At 45.8% G+C, this 21,903-nt stretch overlaps 1 protein-coding gene and 1 long non-coding RNA gene across 10 annotated transcripts in view; one reads left to right on the top strand and one right to left on the bottom strand.

Moving 5' to 3' along the window:
* LOC139229753 (polypeptide N-acetylgalactosaminyltransferase 6-like) overlaps positions 1–21,903 on the top strand; it is an 80,636-nt gene that overhangs the window by 242 nt on the left and 58,491 nt on the right. For 6 of the 9 annotated variants that reach the window (XR_011587792.1, XR_011587791.1, XR_011587790.1 and 3 more), the window contains exons 2-3: positions 2,626–2,959; positions 17,756–18,174. Coding sequence is in view for 5 of the 9 variants with exons in the window: in XM_070861313.1 (XP_070717414.1) it covers positions 17,762–18,174 (413 nt within the window). In the remaining 4 variants the exon portion in view is untranslated. Of the gene's footprint in view, positions 1–2,625; positions 2,960–15,084; positions 15,155–17,755; positions 18,175–21,903 lie in introns of those variants that run through there. The other 3 variants (XM_070861318.1, XM_070861315.1, XM_070861314.1) reach the window with 3 other exon arrangements.
* On the bottom strand, positions 1,841–9,024 carry LOC139229755 (uncharacterized). The gene is made up of 2 exons (XR_011587795.1): positions 8,622–9,024; positions 1,841–2,733 (listed from the first exon to the last, which is right to left on the bottom strand). It is a non-coding gene; the product is annotated as an uncharacterized lncRNA (long non-coding RNA).

The following is a 21,903-nucleotide window of genomic DNA, read 5'->3' as shown; positions in this document are numbered from 1 at the left end:
CTCCTCAAAATTGGTGATGAAGGTTTGAAACCAGCCAGCGTTGCACAGACACAACAACAGCTTGCATTTATATAGCGCCTTTATCATAGCAAAATGGCCCCCAAGGCGCTTCACGAGAGCAATTTTCAGAAATGGTTGGCACCGAGCCACGTAAGGAGATATTAGGTCAGGTGAGCAAAAGCCTGGTCAAAAAGAGGTTATCAAGGAGGAGAGGAAGGTGGAGGGGTTTAGGGAGGGAATTTCAGATCGTGGGGCCTAAGCTGCTAAAGGCACAGCTATCAACGGTTGGAGCTAAAGAAGGTGGGGCGGGGGTGGGGGGATGCACAAGCAGTTAGAGTCAAAGCAATGGAGAGGTTGCGGGGTTTAGGGCTGGAAGAGGTTACAGACAGGGACGGACAAGGCTATGAAGGGATTTAAACACAAGACTAAGAGACAACAGAGGGTAGTGGTGAATGGTTGTTTATCAGACTAAAGTGAGGTATACAGTGGTGTTCCCCAGAGGTCAGTATTAGGACCATACTTCATTATTAATGACCTGTACTTGGGTATAGGAGGCATAATTTCAACGTTTGCAAACTTGGAAATTTAATAAATTGAGTGGAAGGTAGTAACAGACTTCAGGAGGACATAGCTAGTCTTGTGAAATGGGCAGACACATGGGAGATTAAATTTAATGCAGAGTCGTGTCAAGTGTTGCATATTGGAAGAAATAATGAGGAGAGGCAATATAAATAAATGGTCTTATTTTAAAGGCGTGCGGGAACAGAGAAACCTGGCGGTTCACCTACACAAATCCTGGAAGCTGGCAGGGCAAATGAATAATACTGTGATAAAAGCATACGGGATCCTTGGTTTTATAAATAGAGGCATAGCATTCAAAAGCAAGGAAGTTATGCTAAATGTTTATATTTCACTGGATAGACCTCAGCTGGAGTATTGTGCCCACTTCTGGGCACCACACTTCAGGAAGGATGTCAGAAAGGTGCAGAAGAGATTTACTCGAATGGTGTCAGGGATGAGGGCTTCAGTTCCACGGAGAGATTAGAAAAGCTGTAATTGTTCTCCTCAGATTAGAGAAAGTTAAAGGGAGTTGAGGTGTTCAAAACTGAAGGATTTTGATAACGTAAATAAGGAGAAACTGTTTCCACTGGCAGGAGGGTCAATAACCAGGGGACACGCATCTAAAATAATTGGTCAAAGAACCAGGGAGGCGATGAGGACATTGTCATTTTACACAACGAGTTGTTATAATCTGGAATGTGCTGCCTGACAAGGTGGTGGATGCAGATTAAATTGTAACTTTCAAAGGCAGTTGGATAAATACTTGAAAGGGAAAACATTTCAGAGCTATGGGAAAAGCGGAGGAGAGGTAAACGAACTGGATAGCTCTTTCAAAGAGCCAGTACAGACATTATTGGCTGAATGGCCGCCTTTCTGTGCTGTAAGATTCTACGTCAGTTTTCAGTTTAAGTCGTTGGGACCTGGAGGCAATGTAAATCAGCAAATACAGGAGTGATGGGTGGACGGGACTTGGTGTGAGATAGAATGTAAGCAGTAGACTTTTAGATGAGCAGAAGTTTATGGAGTGTGGTGCGTGGGAGGCCAGCCAGGACAGCATTGGAACAGTCAAGCCTGGAGTAATGTTGCCTCTTAATTTGTTTTGGTGCACGGTACTTTTAACTGGCTGCGTGACCCATTCAAATTTTCACACAGGCGCGGTTTCTCCAGACCGCTACGCGGCCGCGCAGCTTAGCGGGGATGTTGGTCTGGAGGTGACTATGTTGATTCCTGGATTCTTTTACCTCAATCTGGTTCAGCAAAATTACTGAAACGAATACCGTTTGTGCTTTAAACAAAGCAAGCTTTTATTTAAAAAGCAAATCCCCGATCGGGGACTTTATCAGACAGAAGGAATGCATGTCTGTTCGAACGCACTCACTTCCTACGGACAAAGTGACGTTACATTGTAAAGGGACGATGGTTATACATTTTCGGCAAAAGATAACAAGATAGGGCCAGAGTGACATCCCAGCTCAGCCCATCTCTTTTGATCCCTCCTTCCCTTTGTCCACTCATAAGCCGACCCAAGCATGGTCCGATTTTAAACAAAGACCTTCTGTCAATGTTTCAGGTTAATAACATGATTTAATAAGACCTTGAGGTTTTTCTGCAAGCTGTGGGTTTTGTTTCAATATGTGTTAGTGTTGTAACATTTCGCAGTCTCGAGTCTGAGATGTCATGGCTATTCCTCCATGAATTGTTTTTTAGCTTATACTGTCCCTATACAATTCCCACGTTCTCAACTTCAATGTCTCTATACATTTTTAAACATTCACATTCCCCCCTTTTATCATTCCATGATAACACTTAGGATCATTCTAGGAGTAAAATGTATAGGGAATGTGAACACACCCAACATCTAGAAAAGTTCCCATTTTGCACATAAACATAAGACATGTAGCTCTCGTTTCTGTCTCCCCTCCCATGCGCCGAAACTGTCATATATCAACACTATTATACAGACTGTGGCATACAGACAGTTTCATCTTATGGCTCAGGATTCAGATAAATAGTCCAATTATTTTGCTGATTAAAAGAGTTCAGTTTTCCCGTCTCTCTTCTCAGGTCACCATCGGTGTAGCTGGCTGTCTATCACTACGGGTAAAAGTTCAAACTGGTCCACGTTCCAATTAGGATGCCAACGGCCTTGTTCAGCTATGGAGAAGAGGAAGTCTGGAACAGAAACAGGAGTTAGAATAACCAGTAAAATAGGTTCGTTAGGGGGTAGTGAGCTTACAGTGGTGCAGGTGAACCCAGGCACTTTTCCCCTCAACCTTGGCTGCAGTGGGGGTAGTGAGTAACACCTGAAAAGGCCCCTCCCATTGTGGCTCTAATCCCTTCCGAATCCATACTTCCCTGGTGCCACGAGGGACAATTCGGGTAAAACTGGGAGGTCGAGGTGAGCATCTTGAACCTGGTTGTGAACTAGTCGCAGAGCCTGAGTCAGAGAAAGAACATAGGTGGCCATCAGTCGAGCCGAGATACCATATCTAGGAACAATTTCCCTCATTAACACTTCAACAACAGTTTGAGCCTTATTGTCCAGGATAGGGTAGGCTTCAATCCATCTGCTAAACACATCTACTTTTACTAACACATATTTGTAACACTGAACTTTTTGCAACTCAATGTAGTCCAACTGAAATGTCTCAAAGGGACCTTCGGGTAGGGGCGTTTTACCCCAATCACAGGGGACTCCCTTCCCTGGATTATGTTGCTGGCAAACCAGGCAACGACTACTGATGTTCTGGGTGAGCGCCTGGAGTCTAGGGTGCCACCAAGTAGCCAAAAGTGTGTCACTCGTGGTCCTTGCTCCACAATGAGTAGCAAAATGCATACATTCAATAACCCATAGAGCCAACTCGTCAGACATGCAAGTCTGTTCCGCGGGAGTGGTCCAGAGTTTAGAAACATTGTCATAAGTACATGCATAATATTTCCACAACAGTTTATCTTTTTCAGGAGCGTCCTCCTGTGCTTTTATAACATCTTGGATGGTTGGCATTGGTTTTTCCGAGGCTAACTTATCCTTCGCAGGATTTTTAGTCTGACTCATAATTTTGGGCACTACCATCTGTTGGTCACGAGAGGCCTGTTTGGCCTCTTGGGCAGCACAACGATTCCCTATATCAACCAGAGAATTTCCGGTAGTGTGGGCGGTACATTTGACAATGGCAATGCATTTGGGGAACATGAGGGCTTGCAACAAATCAGATACTAGCTGTTTATGAGATATCTCATTCCCCTGTGAGGTTAGGAATCCCCTATTATTCCATAATTGTCCGAAATCATGGGCCACCCCAAAGGCATACCTAGAGTCGGTATAGATATTGACTTTGAGATCTTTGGCCAAGATACAGGCTCGGGTGAGGGCGAATAGTTCAGCTTGTTGAGCAGAATAGGCAGTTTCAAAAAGCGGCAGATTCCAAGACCTGATTCTCCTGGTTTACTATGGCGTATCCTGAGATTCGTGTACCTCCTGGATTAATTCCGTCAACATACATAATACAGTCTGGATCTTCAATTGGTACATCAACAAAATCTTCCCTGACTGATGTGGCCTCTTAAATTAAAGATAAACAATCATGACTGGGTTCTTCCTCATCTTGGGGTGGCTCAGTAAGAAAACAGGCCGGATTAATTGCAGTACAGTGCCGAAAGGTCAGCTTAGGATTGTTTAGTAAGTAGATCTCATATCTGCTTTGCCTGGCCATGGTAAGGTGTTGAGTCTGCAGTTGGCCCAGGAGGGCATCTATGGAGTGAGATGTGTTAAGACAACGGTAGCACAGTCTTTCAGGATTGTACAGTACAGTTGAAAGGGCCGGTCATAGAGGGGCCGGCCCAAAGCCGGAGCTTGCAGCAGGGCTGTCTTTAGTTCCTTAAAGGCTTGGACGTCTACGGTTTCTATTTCAAAGCTGCCTTACTTATTTGTATACGGGGTGAGGTGCTTAGTCATCAGGGCAACATTAGGGATCCAGGATCTGCAGTAATTGATCATCCCCAAACACTGTCGCATTTGTTTAGCCGTGCTAGGGACTGGAAACTGGCAAATTGGTTTGACTCGGCTAGCCTCCAAAGCTCGGTGGATACTCGGTATTGCCTGTGATAACCGACTTGGGAGGGGTCCTCTGCCCACACATGAGGATCCACATAGTCAGGTATGTCAGAGCCAGTATGATGCTGCAGAGTCGTTAAGATCTTCTCGGGGTCCTCGTGGAATTTGCACATCCCGGCTGGTAGGGTCAGCCTCGTCTATAGCCTGGCGCACCATAACTCCCAAATCTTTAGCGTGGTGGGGAGGTAATACTTCACGAGTAATATGTGGTGCCACCGTTGGGGGCTGTCCATTTCCACAAAATCTGCCTTCCCTTCCGGTCCAGTCACTCTAGCCCTTAATAGAATTTCCTTCACTTCCCCTTCGTGATCCTGATAAAAGTTCTGCAGGTCCTGATTCTTTCCACTGGGATCGTATGCTAGGGTCACGTGTTAGGGTGCCTGCGGCAGGTCCAGAGACCACCACTGAGGGGTTCTAGTGGTATAATACTGCCGCTTAAGGGTTCCCTGTTTTACAATGATCCCATCATCTCCACACTCCAAATGAAACTGGAATAATTTGCAGAGGAGGTCTCTAGCCATCAAGTTACAGTCCAGATTGGTTGTGATAACAACTCGATGTTGCACCGATTCTTCCTGGTAACCCATTTTAACTGGTTCTGACACTGGGAATGTTGAGATTTGTCCCAGGAATCCTGAAAGTTCCTGTGTTTCAGTAGAGGCAGGGAGTTTAAGCTTTGATTGTACAGAAGACATGAAGGCTCCCGTATCTATCAAAAAGGGTTGCCACTCATTCAGAATTTTTAACAATATCATTGGTTCGTCGTCCAGGGAGGATCCCTGCACAATCAAGCTGTGTAGTCAATCGGGGGACAATTGACCAAAGGGGTTGTTCTGGGAGAAGTTAGTGTAAGATCCTCCTCTCCCCCCTTGCCCCCATCCTTTTCCTCCTCTTCCTTTTCCATGCTGACGGTAGGGGCAATTTTTATTCCAATGTCCTTCCTGCCCACAATTAAAACAGTCAATTCTTCTTACCCAGTCCCGGCCTCTTCCCATACCATGCCGGGGACAATAGGGAGGTTTATTAGCAGGGCTCGGGCCGTTTGGTTGTTTAGTATAACCGTATCCTTGCTTATCCATCCAATCCTGTATGCAACACTGCGGTTCTATTGATCCTTCCTCCCGAGATGGCTCTTCCTTTCTAGTTACGTATTCAGTCTTGACCCGGGTTGGGGGCGCACCTCCCCCCACCCCTTTCTTTTCCTGCCAATAATATCTAACTGCCCTTTCAATAGCGTGAGCAATCGAATAGTTGTTCGAAGATCACATAGACATCTATAGTGGGGTGGTCTGCAGCTTGTTGTGCATCAGGGTTTGGCATTGGTCTGACAGGGAATTGGTGTCAGGATTTTGGGATCTTGGAAATCATTCCTAGGTCGGAGGATGTTTCGGAGCTGTCTGACTGCTTGACAATTCTGCGTCTCGATCGGCGGGGGTGTTTGCTATGTCTTTCACAACTTGGACTGGTAGATTGACTAGAAGATTTACGGGACTGTCTGTGATATCGAGATATAGTTCTGCCCTTTCGAATGTGAGATCTGGTCCTTTCGGCTATATTGCTTGTGAACTGGGGATCCGAATCGCTATCAGAGGATGAGGAGTCAGTTTGGATTTGTTGCTTTGGTGGTATGGGGTTATTTTTAACTCCTTTCGCCGGAGTGTAAGGTGGAGGGTGTTGGGAAGAGGACTGGAGCAAGGGGCCAGGGGGTGCGGGAGGCGTCGTTGGGCGCTGAGTCAGTGACCACTCATCAATTTCATCATCAGCCTCGGTTAACACAAAGCCAGCCATTTTACTACGTAGTTGGTCAATACCTTTCTCAGAGGTCCCAGAGGATCTCTTAGTAAGTTTCTCGTGCGCACATTCTTTTTTTTTAAGACGTCTACAGTTTTAACATGTGTTCCCTCTGTCAATGAGAGTCCCAATTTAATAGCATTTATTTGCCAACTTGACAGAAGTGATGCATCTTTTAATTTTTGACAATCCCTGTGCTTTTTTGCTATCTCTACGCTTCTAGTGCCACCTAGAGGCCACTAGTCATCTCCTAATAATTTGTTCAGGGCTCCTGATAATTTTCTAAAGTCTTCAGCTCTTTCAGGGAATTCCTCACATAACTTTTGTAGCGGACTATCCGCATCCGTTGTTTTATCCAACTGATTACCCATTTTCACGCTGTCCCTCATATTACCGTGTCGTTATGCATTCACGTCGTCGTGCGATTTGAACAAACTTAAAACAAACAGACTTTACTAAAACTAACACAAAGCTGCGTCGCCGCGCGATTCGAAACACTTGAAATAAACGGACTTTACTAAATTAACACAAAGCCGCGTCGCCCCGCGGCTCGTGTCGCCGTGCGATTCGAAACACTTGAAATAAACGGACTTTACTAAACTAACACAAAGCCGCGTCGCCCCACGGCTCGCGTCGCCGCGCGATTCGAAATACTTGAAACCAACAGACTTACAATAAACAGACTTACTAAAATCAGCACTGACTTTGATATTACTTCGCGGTTCGCGTCGCTGCGCGTTCGCGTCAGCCCATGTTCACTCGGCCGCGCGCTCGCGCCGCCGCACGCCCCACGTCACTACGCGTTCACGCTGCCGTGCGTCTGCGTCAGCCCTCCTTCACTTGGCCGCACACTCGCACCGCTGCACGTCTCGCGTCGCTACGCGTGCCACACTGCTGCGCGTCTGCGTCAGCCCTCCTTCACTTGGCCGCACGCTCGCGCCGCTGCACGTCTCGTGTCGCTACGCGTTCCACGCTGCTGCGCGTCTGCGTCAGCCCTCCTTTACTCGGCCGCACGCTCGCGCCGCCGCACGTCTCGCGCCGCTGCGCGTCCGCGTCGGCCCTACCTTTCGAGTTGCTGCGTGATTTAAATTCAATCAGTGCCTAGACGGACCAAGTGATATACGAGGTCGACGTCACACCTGACTTGAACACCTATCCTCTATTTAATTCCCCATAAGCCTTATTTAATTCCCTGTGAGCCTAATTTTCTAAATTTAATTTCTTTTAGTCTCCAAATTTCCCTATCCTTTCGCGTCACTGCGCAGTTTAAATCCAATCAGTCAATGAAAGTCCTAATTTAATGGAGTTTTTCTGCCAACTGGACAGGAGTGTTTTTTTTTCTTTTAGACTGCAGTGGAATTTTTCTCATAATTTAAAATCTCAGAACATTTTTTTTTAGCACCTATTTAGTACGTTACTTTTTTTTTCTTTTCCATAACTAGAGAGAAGTCTGGCACGTAGGCTGTGGACTGCTTTTCGTTATCTCAATTGTTCCAGCCTCAAGGTCGTGTTATTTAATATAATATATTTTTTTTAATCCTTTTGAATCCATCTCAGTTGTTTTGCTGTGCCTTCTCTGAATGTTTTCTTTCGACAAGTAAGTGAGCATGTTGAATCCTTTTTTTTTTTAACCACTGGGACCATGTAATTTTTTCTTTTTTTTTAACAAACCTATCCTTTGTGCATTTCCTGGCTCCGTAACTTATCATCCGAATATACGTAATTCAATAAGGTTCACACTCTTAAACTTCCCACATACAGGACAACACTACGAAGGGTTAAAAAAAACTTTCATTCTGTTTGAGATAAAACAAACCACAACTCCCCGGCTTTTTTTTTTACAGTAAAAATCACAGAAGCATTTCTCATTTAAACAGACGTTCACAAGAGTCTCTTTTCTTTCCTATTAATTTTTGGATCCATGATTGATCATCTATCCCTATCTAGCTCTAACTATAACCTATCTTTCCAAGTCGCCGCTTGGTTTGCGTCATCGCGCAATTTCCCTATCTCTATCCCTATTCTAAGTTTGAAAGATATTCACCAGATTGTCCTGGATCTCGTTCAGACACTACCTGAGAACCAGCGAGTGGCTAAACTTTCCTCAGACTTTTGAAACCGGGGGAAACTGGAGCAGTATTGAAATCATACTCACTCCAGTGGCCACTTTCCCCTCGTCTCGTCCAAGGCTAGTCTGGCTCTTAATTCGCAAGTTTTCGGCAGTCGTCCGTTGAGATCCCACTTCTGACACCAAATGTTGATTCCTGGATTCTTTTACCTCAATCTGGTTCAGCAAAATTACTGAAACGAATACCGTTTGTGCTTTAAACAAAGCAAGCTTTTATTTAAAAAGCAAATCCCGATCGGGGACTTTATCAGACAGAAGGAATGCATGTCTGTTCGAACGCACTCACTTCCTACGGACAAAGTGACGTTACATTGTAAAGGGACGATGGTTATACATTTTCGGCAAAAGATAACAAGATAGGGCCAGAGTGACATCCCAGCTCAGCCCATCTCTTTTGATCCCTCCTTCCCTTTGTCCACTCATAAGCCGACCCAAGCATGGTCCAATTTTAAACAAAGACCTTCTGTCAATGTTTCAGGTTAACAACATGATTTAATAAGACCTTGAGGTTTTTCTGCAAGCTGTGGGTTTTGTTTCAATATGTGTTAGTGTTGTAACATTTCGCAGTCTCGAGTCTGAGATGTCATGGCTATTCCTCCATGAATTGTTTGTTAGCTTATACTGTCCCTATACAATTCCCACGTTCTCAACTTCAATGTCTCTATACATTTTTAAACATTCACAACTAAGGCAGGGATGAGGGTTTCTGCTTCGGATAGGCTGAGGCAGGGGGTGGAGACAGGTGATGTTACGGAGGTGGAAGTAGGCACTGTTTGTAATATAGCAGATACGGGAGGGTCAGAAGCTCATTTGGGATCTGGCATATCTGGTAAAATGCTATAAAGGGTGAGCTAGCTGTAAAGGGAGAGCTAACTACAAGGATGAACTTTGATCAGCTGAGGAAAGACTAAATTTAGAAGCAGCAAGAGAAACGTCAAGGCTGTGGAGCAGAGCAGAGTTTTGAGTAAAAATAAGTAGAGTGGGTCAAGAAGGGTCAGAGAGAGTAACTAATAGGGCATCAGTGACTAAGGTGACGTCAGGGAGAAATAGAAAAAAGTCAAAGCTAAAGGCATTATATCGGAATGCATGAAGCATTCACAACAAAATAGATCAATTAATAGCGCAGATAGAAATTAATAGGTCTAATAGCTATTACGGAGACTTGGTTGCAATTTAACCAAGATTGGGAACTAAATATTTCAGGATACTTAACTTTTATAAGAGATAGATAAATTGGAAAAGGATGAAGGGTAGCCCTGATAATAAAGGATGGGATGAATAATAATAATTTGTATTTATATAGCGCCTTTAACGTAGTAAAACATCCCAAGGCGCTTCACAACAGTGTTACAGACAAACAGATAAATTTGACACCGAGCCACAGAAGAAATTAAGGCAGATGATCAAAAGCTTGTTTAAAGAGGTAGGTTTTAACGAGCGTCTTAAAGGAGGAAAGAGAGGTAGCGAGGCAGAGAGGCTTAGGGAGGGAGTTCCAGAGCTTAGGGTCCAGGCAGCGGAAGGCACGTCCACCGATGGTTGAGCAGTTATATTGAGGGATGTTCAAGAGGCCAGAATTTGAGGAATGCAGACATCTTGTGGGATTGCGAAGCTGAAAAAGATTACAGAGATAGGGAGGGGCAAGTCCATGGAGTGATCTGTAAACAAGGATGAGAATTTTGAAATTGAGGCGTTGTTTAACCGGGAGCCAATGTAGGTCAGAAAGCACATGGGTGATGGGTGATCTTGACTTGATGCGAGTTAGTACACGGGCTGCTGAGTTTTGGATGGCTTCAAGTTTACATAGTGTGGAATGTGGAAGGCTGGCCAGGAGTGAGTTGGAGTAGTCAAGTCTAGAGGTAACAAAGGCATGAATGAGGCTTTCAGCAGCAGAAGAGCTGAGGCAGGGGTGGAGGCAGGCAATGCTACGGAGGTGGAAAAAGGCAGTTTTAGTTATGCCTTGAATATGTAGCTGGAAACTCATTTCAGGGTTAAACATGACACCTAGGTTGTGAACAGTCTTCTTCACCCTCAGTTTGATGCTAGGGAGAGGGATGGAGTCAGTGGTTAGGGAACGCAGTTTGTGGCGGGGACCAAAGATAATGGCTTCGGTATTCCCAATATTTAATTGGAGAAAATTTCTGCTCATCCAGTACTGGATGTCGGACAAGCAATCTGACAAGTTAGATACCAAGCAGCAGTTGACAGAAGTGGTGGAGAGGTAGAGCTGGGTGTCGTCTGCATACGTGTGGAAACTGACTCCGTGTTTTTGGATGATATCATCAAGGGGCAGCATATAGATGAGAAATAGGAGGGAGCCAAGGACAGATCCTTGGGGGACACCAGAGGCAACGATATGGGACTGGGAAGAGAAGCCATTGCAGGAGATTTTCTGACTAAAATGAGATAGATAAGAATGGAACCAGGCAAGCGCAGTCCTACCCAGCTGGACGATGGTGGAGAGGCGTTGGAGGAGGATGGAGTGGTCAACTGTGTCAAAGGCTGCAGACAGGTCCAGAAGGACGAGGAGGGATAGTTTACCTTTGTCACAATCACAAAGGATGTCATTTGTGACTGATGAGAGCCGATTCGATGCTGTGGCAGGAGCGAAAACCAGATTGAAGGGATTCAAACATTGAATTCAGGGAAAGATGATCACGGATTTGGGAGGCAACAGCACGTTCAAGTACTTTGGACAGGAAAGGGAGGTTGGAGATAGGGCGATAGCTAGCAAGCAAAGTGAGGTCAAGGGTTGTTTTTTTGAGGAGAGGGGTGATGACAGCAGATTTGAAGGAGAGGGGAACAGTACCTGAGGACAGAGAACCGTTAACAATGTCGGCTAACATGGGAGTCAGAAAAGGAAGTTAGGTGGTCAGCAGTTTAGTGGGAAGAGAGTCAAGAGAGCAGGAAGTGGGTCTCATGGACAAGATGAGTTTGGAGAGATTAAGAGGGGAGATCAGAAAGAAATTAGAGAAAGATACGAGTTTAGGGCTAGGGCAGGTGAGAGCGTCAGATGAAATTTGGCCCTGGGCTAGGTGGAGGAAGGGAACTCGCAGAGGCAGCTGATCGGATAGTCTCAATATTTAATACAAAGAAGTCCATGAGCTCCTCACACTTGTTGGAGGTGAGTGTGGTGGAGACAGGGGAGAGAGATTTAAAGAGACAGTAAGCAGCAGAGAATAGCAGCCTGGGGTTATTTTTGCAATCCAGAATGATTCTGGAATAGTGAGCAGTTTTTGTAGACAAGAGTAAGAACCGATGGTGTTTTATGTATTCGAGCCAGATCTGGCGGTGAACGGCTAAACCAGTTGACTGCCACATCCGTTCAAGTCTACACCATTTTGACTTGAGGGAGCGAAGATGAAGGTTGTACCGGGGGAACGGCCAGGGTGGGAGAGACAAATTTTAATAGGGACAGTAGAGAGAAAGGATCTTGGCTCCAAAACTCCAGAAGTACAATCAATTTGGGTGGAGCTAAGAAACAGCAAGTGGCAGAAAACATTGGTGGAGTTGTTTATAGGTCCACAAATAGTAGTTGTAATGTTGTAGGGCAGAGTATAAATCAGGAAATTAGAGGCACATGTAACAAGGGTAATAGAGTAATCATGGGGGACTTTAATCTACATATAGACTTGGCAAACCAAATTTGCAGTAATAATGTGGAGGACAAATTCATAGTTTTCTAGATCAGTATGTTGAGGAACCAACTCAGGAGCAGGCTATTTTAGATCGAGTATTGTGCAATGAGAGAGGGTTAATTAATAACCTTGTAGTAAAAGAGCCCTTAGGTTTGAAAATGATTTAGTTAAATCTGAAGCTAGGGTCTTAAATCTAAACAAAGCAAACTACGTAGGTATGAGGGGCGACTAAGGTAGATTGGGAAACTACATTAAAAGGTATGATGGATTACGAGCAATAGCTAGTATTTAAAGAATTAATACATCATTTACAACAAATATACATTCCTTTAAGGCACTAAAAAGCCCACAGGAAAAGTGATCCAACTGTGGCTAACAAGAGAAGTTAAAGATAGTATTAGATCAAAGGAAGAGGCTTATAATATAATATTGTAAAAAAGAGCAGTAAACCTGAGGATTGGAAGGATTTTAGAATTCAGCAAAGGAGGACCGAGAAATTGATGAAGAAAGGGAAAATAGAATATGAGAGTAAACTAGTGAGAGCAATAAAAGCAGACTGTGAAAGCTTCTATAGGTATGTAAACAGGAAAAGATTCACAAAAGTAAATGTGGGTCCCTTACAGGCTGAGACAGAAGAAATTATAATGGGGAATAAGGAAATGGCAGAGAAATTAAACAAATACTTTGTGTCTGTCTTCATGGAAGAAAACGCAAACAAACTCCTGGAAGTAATGGCGAACCGGGGTCGAGCGAGAATGAGGAACTGAAAGAAATTAGTATTAGTAAAAAAAATAGTACTGGACAAATTAATGAGACTGGAAGCCGATAAATCCCCTGGATATGAGGACCTACATCCTAGGGTTTTGAAAGAGATGGCTATAGAGATAGTGGATGCATTGGTTGTCATCTTTCAAAATTCCATATATTCTAGAACAGTTCCCGCAGATTGGAAGGTAGCAAATGTAACCTCATTATTTAAGAAAGGAGGGAGAGAGAAAACGGGGAACTACAGACCAGTTAGCCTGACATCAGTAGTAGGGAAAATGCTGGAATATATTATTAAGGACGTGGTAACAGGGCACTTAGAAAATAATAATAGGATTGGGCAGAGTCAACACGAATTTATGAAAGGGAAATCATGTTTTTTAAGATTGTAACTGGCTGAATAGATAAGGGGGAACGAGTGGATGTAGTGCATTTGGATTTTCAGAAGGCATTCAATAAGGTGCCACACAAGAGGTTATTAAACAAAATTAGGGCTCATGGGATTGGGCATGATATACTAGCATGGATTGAGGATTGGTTAACAGACAGAAAACAAGAGTAGGAATAAACGGGTCATTTTCAGGTTGGCAGATTGCAACTAGTGGGGTACCTACCGCAAGGATCAGTGCTTGGGTCTCAGCTATTCACAATCCATATCAATGATTTGGATGAGGGGACCAAATGTAATATATACAAGTTTGCTGATGATACAACGCTAGGTGGGAATGTAAGTTGTGAGGAGGATGCAAAAACGGTGAGAGATTGGGAAATGTTGGTGTTCAGAGGGACCTGGGTGTCCTTGTACACGAATCACTGAAAGTTAACATGCAGGTTCAGCAAGCAAATAAGAAAGCAAATGGTACGTTGGCCTTTATTACAAGAGGATTTGAAATCAAGAGTAAAGGGGGCCGAAATTGCCCCCCCCCTCCGCCCCCGACAAAGAATAGGCGCACTTACTGATATTTAAGAAATATCTCCGCCCCAATCCATATTTGGCTGTTTGGCGTCTATTTCCAGTCGGGTCGGTGCTGAGGGGCGGAAGTGCCCTTCGGTCGGGTCGGGCGCCCCAACGCGTTGTCAGCGCCGCAATGCCGCGTCACAAAGTCCCTCCCCTTCTGTTGGTGGCCCGGCCGAACCCGTGGCGATCATTGCCGGGCAGGCCTCGGAGTCAGCCCGACAATTAAAATAAAATGGAGGCGCCAGCAGCGCGCCCTCCCCTTTTAAGGGCGGGCTTGCCGCTCAGCCACACACACAGTTTCCCACAAGGGAAAGCAGTCAGTGGCACCGACCAGCAGCAGCGCCGCTCCCGCTGGGCAATTTCCCACTGGGGTCGGAGAGGGGGGTCACCACCGGTCAGTGCGGAGTTGGCGCGTGCCCGACGGGACGGCAGCACGAGCAGCGCAGAAACCCGTTCCTGCCGCTCCCGGCCCGGTGCCAATTTCAGCTGGGTTGCCCCATCCGCCTGCCCCTGGTCGGTGAAGCCTATCCACTCCGGTAATGAATCTTAAGGAGGGGCCCCAAGATGTCTTACTGTAATTATATAGATCCCTGGCGAGACACACCTGGAGTATTGTGTACAGTTTTGGTCTCCTTAACTACAGAAGAATGTACTCGCCATAGAGGGAGTGCAACGAAGGTTCACCAGACTGATTCCTGGGATGGGAGTATTGTCCGATGAGGAGAGATTGAGGAGACTAGTCCTATATTCTCTAGAGTATAGACGAATGAGAGCTGATTGCAATGAAATAGACAAAATTCTTACAGGGCTTGACAGGGCAGTTACAGGGAGGATGTTTCCCCTGGCTGGGGAGTCTAGACCCAGGGGTCACAGTCTTAGAATAAGGAATTAGGACTGAGTAGTTTATTCACTTAGAGTGGTGAATTCTCTACCCAAGAGTACTGTGGATGCTCAGTCGCTGAGAATATTGAAGAATGAGATCTATAGATTTTTGGATACCAAGAGATGGGGATTGTAGGAAAGTGGAGTTGAGGTAGAAGATCAGCCATGTTTTTATTGAATGTCAGAGCAGTTTTGAGCGGCCAAATGGCCTAAACCTGCACCTAATTCTTATCTTCTTCTGCTCACTCAGAGTGTTAGCCTAGATTAATGTGTTCAAGTCTCTGGAGTAGGACCCAAACGCACGACCTTCTGACACTGAGGTGAGAATGCTACCCACTGAGCCACAGCTGATAAAGGGAGGATTGTTATACAGTCGAGAACCACTTCAGAATATTGTGAGAAATTCGCTCCGTGGAATTCCAACATTGGGGAGCTACCCTACTCACACATCAAAGGGTAGGATCCAACTCAGTGGTGGATAGAAAAGGTGCACTCCAGATAGTAGGGGACATAAGGTCTGCTCATAGGAGTGACCGGTGACACTAAACTCAGGAGAACATTTTGCGCTAAAACCTGACAATTATGAAAATTGGGAACAATCTTCTTTCAAATTAAAATTTCGCACCATTTGTCATTTATAAAAGAGCTGTAATGCTGAGATTTCCTCCTCCTATTACCCCAGGCATTCTCCAATGTGGCTGGAATAAGAGAAGGGCTTGCTGCTATTCATAGGCATCAACCTGCAAACCTGAGAATCATGGCAAATGGTCGCTATTCGAAACTCATCCAAAACTCTGCTGCCTGTATCCTGACTCACACCAAGTCTCGTTCACCCATCCATCCCCTGTGCTCACTGACCTACATTGGCTCCCGGTCCAGCAGTGTCTCCATTTTAAAATTCTCATCCTCGTGTTCAAATCCCTCCATGGCCTCGCCCCTCACTAACTCTGTAACCTCTCTCCAGCCCTACAACCCTCTGAGATCTCTGTGGTTCTCAATGTTATCATCATCATCATTATCATCATAGGCTGTCCCTCGAACGAGGATGACTTGCTTCCACGAGAGTTCACAGATGTTTCAATGAAGGACCCGATGCTCCAGTCCTGAACTCCAGTTGAGGGGGTGGAAGATGCACATCAGCCACCACACGGGCTGGACAGAGCTCGGCCTTTATCCAGTGGCAAGGGTTGAACCAGGACAACTGGAGACCTGCTCTGCTGCACGGACCTAGTGCGCACACATATCGCAGTGTGGGCAGGTCTGTGCTGCCCCTGGGCCCTCGACTCTTCTGGGTCCTGTCGGCTCATTCGCCGTACCTTCACCCACGATGTTCCAGGGTCCGGTGTCCCAGCTCTATTTATAGCCCCAACATGCGGTGGGTTCTCACACAGGTCGGGGCGGCCCATAATGTTCCAAGGTCCGGCACTCTAGCTTTATTTATAGCTCCGAACTGCAGGCCCTGGAACATCTCAATGTTATATCCTTGGATGCTCTGATAATGACTCCACGAGACAGTGTGTTGTACTTGAACTATAGTGACTTTAGTCCTTTATTGATAACTCCAGAGTGAGGATCACACCTGGTGGCCTGCCTTTTATACTAGGCCAGGCACACCTGTACAGGTAACCTACAAGTCTCCCACTGCAGTGCCCTCTGGTGGCACACCTTGTGATAGTACAAACAGTAGCCATGCAGGATACTCTTCTGCATCCCCAATTTCCTTCACCCCACCATCGGTGGCCGTGTCTTCACTGTCTCGACCCTAAGCTCTGAAATTCTGACCCTAATCCTCTCCCCCTCTCTATCACTCGCTCCTCCTTTAAGATGCCCCTTAAAACCTACCTCTTTGATCAAGCTTTTGTCCTAATATCACGTATAGATCAGTGTCTAATTCTGTTTGATATCGCACTTGTGATATCGTTCACGATGCAAAGCATATTGAATATTGGTAATCTCTAAGATTTTAATTTTTTTGCAGTTTTATACTGTGCTGCAGTGCATGGTTTGTGTAATTCTACATGTCGGAAAAAAATCTGGTATTTAAGAAGATGAAGCTCAAAGTTGGCCATGTTAACATACAAGATGGGGAGGTAATTTTGAGGGAAGCCTTGCCCACCAGAGGAAATTCAGACACGCTATCCCAATTCACAGGAACGGGAGGAGGCCATTCAGCCCTTCGAGCCTGTTCCGCCATTCAATAAGATCATGGCTGATCTACACCTTTGCTCCATTGAAACACTAAAAGGGTGACAAATGGAGACCAGATTGCCCATAATTGTAGCAAGTTCCTTCATTGCAACAGTGACTATACTTCAAAAGTGCACCAGTGGCTGTAATGCTTTATGGGGTGTCCTGAGGTCGTGAAAGGTGCAGGGGCTCTCGCAGTTTTGGCCAGCAAAAAAAAACGCATACCACTGGTTCGAAATTGCAGCGTCTTATATTTCATTCCATTGACTGCAATGGAACTGAATATTGAGTATAACTGTCAGCCGATGCAATACCACCTGTTTTGAAACATATAAGATCCTGAGGGGGATTGACAGGGTCGATGCCGAGAGGCTATTTTCCCCTGGTTGGAGAGTCTAGAACTAGGGGGTACAGTCTCACGATAAGGGGTCGGCCATTTAAGACTGAGATGAGGAGGAATTTCTTTCACTCAGCGGGTGATGATTCTTTGGTATTCTCTGCCCCAGAGGGCTGTGGATGCTCACTCATTGAGTATGTTCAGTGTAGAAATTGATAGATTTTTGGATATTAAGGGAATCAGGGATATGGGGATGGGGCGGGAAAGTGGAGTTGAGGTAGAAGATCGGCCATGATATTATTGAGTAGCGGGGCAGGCTCGAGGGGCCGAATGGCCTATTCCTGCTCCTATTTCTTATGTTTTAACTATGACGCTAATCTTGTCGTCTGTCACGCAGGAAAGAATGAGGAAAATGCTTCATCTTCGGAAGCTCTTGCTCATCTTGTCTGCCTGTACCCTGGCCCTGTTCCTGGCGAATCGCCTCTTCGAAATAGCTGAGATGGAGTGGGCGAGAGACCAGCACCAGACGGACTACGCCTTCAGCCTGCTCAAGGCTCCCGTCAGGAGACCGGCCGACGTTGGCTGGCGCTGCCAGCCCGGGTACTACTCCGGCGTGGAGCTGGGAGCGGCCGTGCCGCGACGCCACGGGGACCCGGAAGCGCCGGGCGCCTTGGGCAACGCTGTGGTACTGGACAACCTCAGCTTCGAGGAGGAGACCCAGAGGTCCGTCGGCTTCCTGAAGCAGGGCTTCAACGTCTTCGCGAGCGACAGGATCTCTTTGCACCGCGACCTGGGACCCGACACCAGAGCTCCAGAGTAAGGGTGTGCGTTGGCATTGGGGGGGAGGGGGGGGGGTGGTGGGGGCCTGGGGAGAAGGAAATGTGCTTGTGGCTGGGCAATCCCCATCAAGAATGGAATTGGTCATATGGTGGCTTACAACAACAACAACTTGCATTTATATAGCGCCTTTAACGTAGTGAAACGTCCCAAGGTGCCTCACAGGAGCATTATGAGATAAAAAATTTGACACCGAGCCGCATACATAGAAATTAGGGCAGGTGACCAAAAGCTGGGTCAAAGAGGTAGGTTTTAAGGAACGTCTTGAAGGAGGAAAGAGAGACGGAGAGGTTTAGGGAGGGAGTTCCAGATTCCCTTAATATATAAAAATCTGAAGGCACGGCCGCCAGTGGTGGGGCAAAGGAAATTAGGGATGCACAAGAGCCCAGAATAGGAGGAACATACAGATTTCGGCGGGTTGAAGGCTGGAGAAGGTTACAGAGATACGGAGGGCAAGATAATGAAGGGATTTGAACAGAAGGCTGAGAATTTTCCCACTCTGCTTCACCTAACCTTATCTGCTATTCCTACCTCCCTTTCTCATGAACTTATCTAGTGTCCCCTTAAATGCAGATATTCAGATGAGACGTTAAACCAAGACCCTGTCTGCCCTCTCAGGTGGACGTAAAGGATCCCACGGCACTATTTCGAAGAAGAGCTGGCGAGTTCTCCCCGGTGTCCTGGCCAAATATTTATCCCTCAACTACCATCACTTAAAAACAGATTATCTGGTCGTTATCTCATCGCTGTTTGTGGGAGCTTGCTGCGCCCAAATCGGCTGCCGCGTTTCCTACATTACAACAGTGGCTACACTTCAAAAACATACTTAATTGACTGCAAAGTCCTGAGGTGGTGAAAGGCGCTCTGTAAATGCAAGTTCTTTCTTTCTTTTCTTCCATTCATAATTTGGACAGTTGCTGTCAGCATCTATCGCTCCCATGCCGTGTACAGCATGGGTTCAATGCAGAGTATGCTCCCGCTGCACAGCTCCGACAAAAAATGAATTCTAACCCCCCTGGAATACAGTCGTATTGCACCAGCGTGAAGCTTCCATATTCACATCATCTGGGATGGATTGGCGAATGATACTTAAGGGGTTGACTGTGGATGGGCAATGGCAGACATTTAGAGACCGCATGGATGAACTACAACAATTGTACATTCCTGTCTGGCATAAAAATAAAAAAGGGAAGGTGGCTCAACCGTGGCTATCAAGGGAAATCAGGGATAGTATTAAAGCCAAGGAAGTGGCATACAAATTGGCCAGAAATAGCAGCGAACCTGGGGACTGGGAGAAATTTAGAACTCAGCAGAGGAGGACAAAGGGTTTGATTAGGGCAGGGAAAATGGAGTATGAGAAGAAGCTTGCAGGGAACATTAAGACGGATTGCAAAAGTTTCTATAGATATGTAAAGAGAAAAAGGTTAGTAAAGACAAACGTAGGTCCCCTGCAGTCAGAATCAGGGGAAGTCATAACGGGGAACAAAGAAATGGCGGACCAATTGAACAAGTACTTTGGTTCGGTATTCACGAAGGAGGACACGAACAACCTTCCGGTTATAAAAGGGGTCGGGGGGTCTAGTAAGGAGGAGGAACTGAGGGAAATCCTTATTAGCCGGGAAATTGTGTTGGGGAAATTGATGGGATTGAAGGCCGATAAATCCCCAGGGCCTGATGGACTGCATCCCAGAGTACTTAAGGAGGTGGCCTTTGAAATAGTGGATGCGTTGACAGTCATTTTCCAACATTCCATTGACTCTGGATCAGTTCCTATAGAGTGGAGGGTAGCCAATGTAACCCCACTTTTTAAAAAAGGAGGGAGAGAGAAAACAGGGAATTATAGACCGGTCAGTCTGACATCAGTAGTGGGTAAAATGACGGAATCAAATATTAAGGATGTCACAGCAGTGCATTTGGAAAGAGGTGACATGATAGGTCCAAGTCAGCATGGATTTGTGAAAGGGAAATCATGCTTGACAAATCTTCTGGAATTTTTTGAGGATGTTTCCAGTAGAGTGGATAAGGGAGAACCAGTTGATGTGGTATATTTGGACTTTCAGAAGGCGTTCGACAAGGTCCCACACAAGAGATTGATGTGCAAAGTTAGAGCACATGGGATTGGGGGTAGTGTACTGACATGGATTGAGAACTGGTTGTCAGACAGGAAGCAAAGAGTAGGAGTAAATGGGTACTTTTCAGAATGGCAGGCAGTGACTAGTGGGGTACCGCAAGGTTCTGTGCTGGGGCCCCAGCTGTTTACACTGTACATTAATGATTTAGATGAGGGGATTAAATGTAGTATCTCCAAATTTGCGGATGACACTAAGTTGGGTGGCAGTGTGAGCTGCGAGGAGGATGCTGTGAGGCTGCAGAGCGACTTGGATAGGTTAGGTGAGTGGGCAAATGCATGGCAGATGAAGTATAATGTGGATAAATGTGAGGTTATCCACTTTGATGGTAAAAACAGAGAGACAGACTATTATCTGAATGGTGACAGATTAGGAAAAGGGGAGGTGCAAAGAGACCTGGGTGTCATGGTACATCAGTCATTGAAGGTTGGCATGCAGGTGCAGCAGGCGGTTAAGAAAGCAAATGGCATGTTGGCCTTCATAGCAAGGGGATTTGAGTACAGGGGCAGGGAGGTGTTGCTACAGTTGTACAGGGCATTGGTGAGGCCACACCTGGAGTATTGTGTACAGTTTTGGTCTCCTAACCTGAGGAAGGACATTCTTGCTATTGAGGGAGTGCAGCGAAGGTTCACCAGACTGATTCCCGGGATGGCGGGACTGACCTATCAAGAAAGACTGGATCAACTGGGCTTGTATTCACTGGAGTTCAGAAGAATGAGAGGGGACCTCATAGAAACATTTAAAATTCTGACGGGGTTAGACAGGTTAGATGCAGGAAGAATGTTCCCAATGTTGGGGAAGTCCAGAACCAGAGGTCACAGTCTAAGGATAAGGGGTAAGCCATTTAGGACCGAGATGCGGAGGAACTTCTTCACCCAGAGAGTGGTGAACCTGTGGAATTCTCTACCACAGAAAGTTGTTGAGGCCAATTCACTAAATATATTCAAAAAGGAGTTAGATGAGGTCCTTACTACTAGGGGGATCAAGGGGTATGGCGAGAAAGCAGGAATGGGGTACTGAAGTTGAATGTTCAGCCATGAACTCATTGAATGGCGGTGCAGGCTAGAAGGGCCGAATGGCCTACTCCTGCACCTATTTTCTATGTTTCTATCTGGTGCTGTGCCCTCTCTGGATGCGATTAGGTTAGTGGCAAAGTATTGGTCATTTTACACTGTGGGGATAAGACTTCCCAAACTCCTATCACATGGGACCTTCACAGCCAGTGTATACAGGAGACTTTTTTGAATCCCATGAGTTTGGGCAGTCACCTCTGGTGCCTAAATTGGCAGATTCACTCAGGAAAGTCTGGTGGGAAATGGAAACATCTCACCTCGGTGGGGGTGAGGGTGGTGTCGAAGACACCGATTCAAGGTAAGATTCTTAACACAAGCAGACCGTCAGATTGTTAGTTTATTTTTACTTGTATACAAGGGGAGAGTGCCCTAGACAAAGGCTTAGGGTGCCAACTCCGACAATCTACAGAAATGTGGAATATTTATACACTCAAGTAAACAACTCCTATCATATGTGATGGTTCCTCTTTTTTTTGTAACAGTGCAGAGTCTTGCAGTTAATGTAA

Source organism: Pristiophorus japonicus, chromosome 19 (genome assembly GCF_044704955.1).
Source record: "Pristiophorus japonicus isolate sPriJap1 chromosome 19, sPriJap1.hap1, whole genome shotgun sequence".
NCBI classification, from domain to species: domain Eukaryota; kingdom Metazoa; phylum Chordata; class Chondrichthyes; family Pristiophoridae; genus Pristiophorus; species Pristiophorus japonicus.
This window is presented reverse-complemented; position numbering and strand designations above follow the sequence as displayed.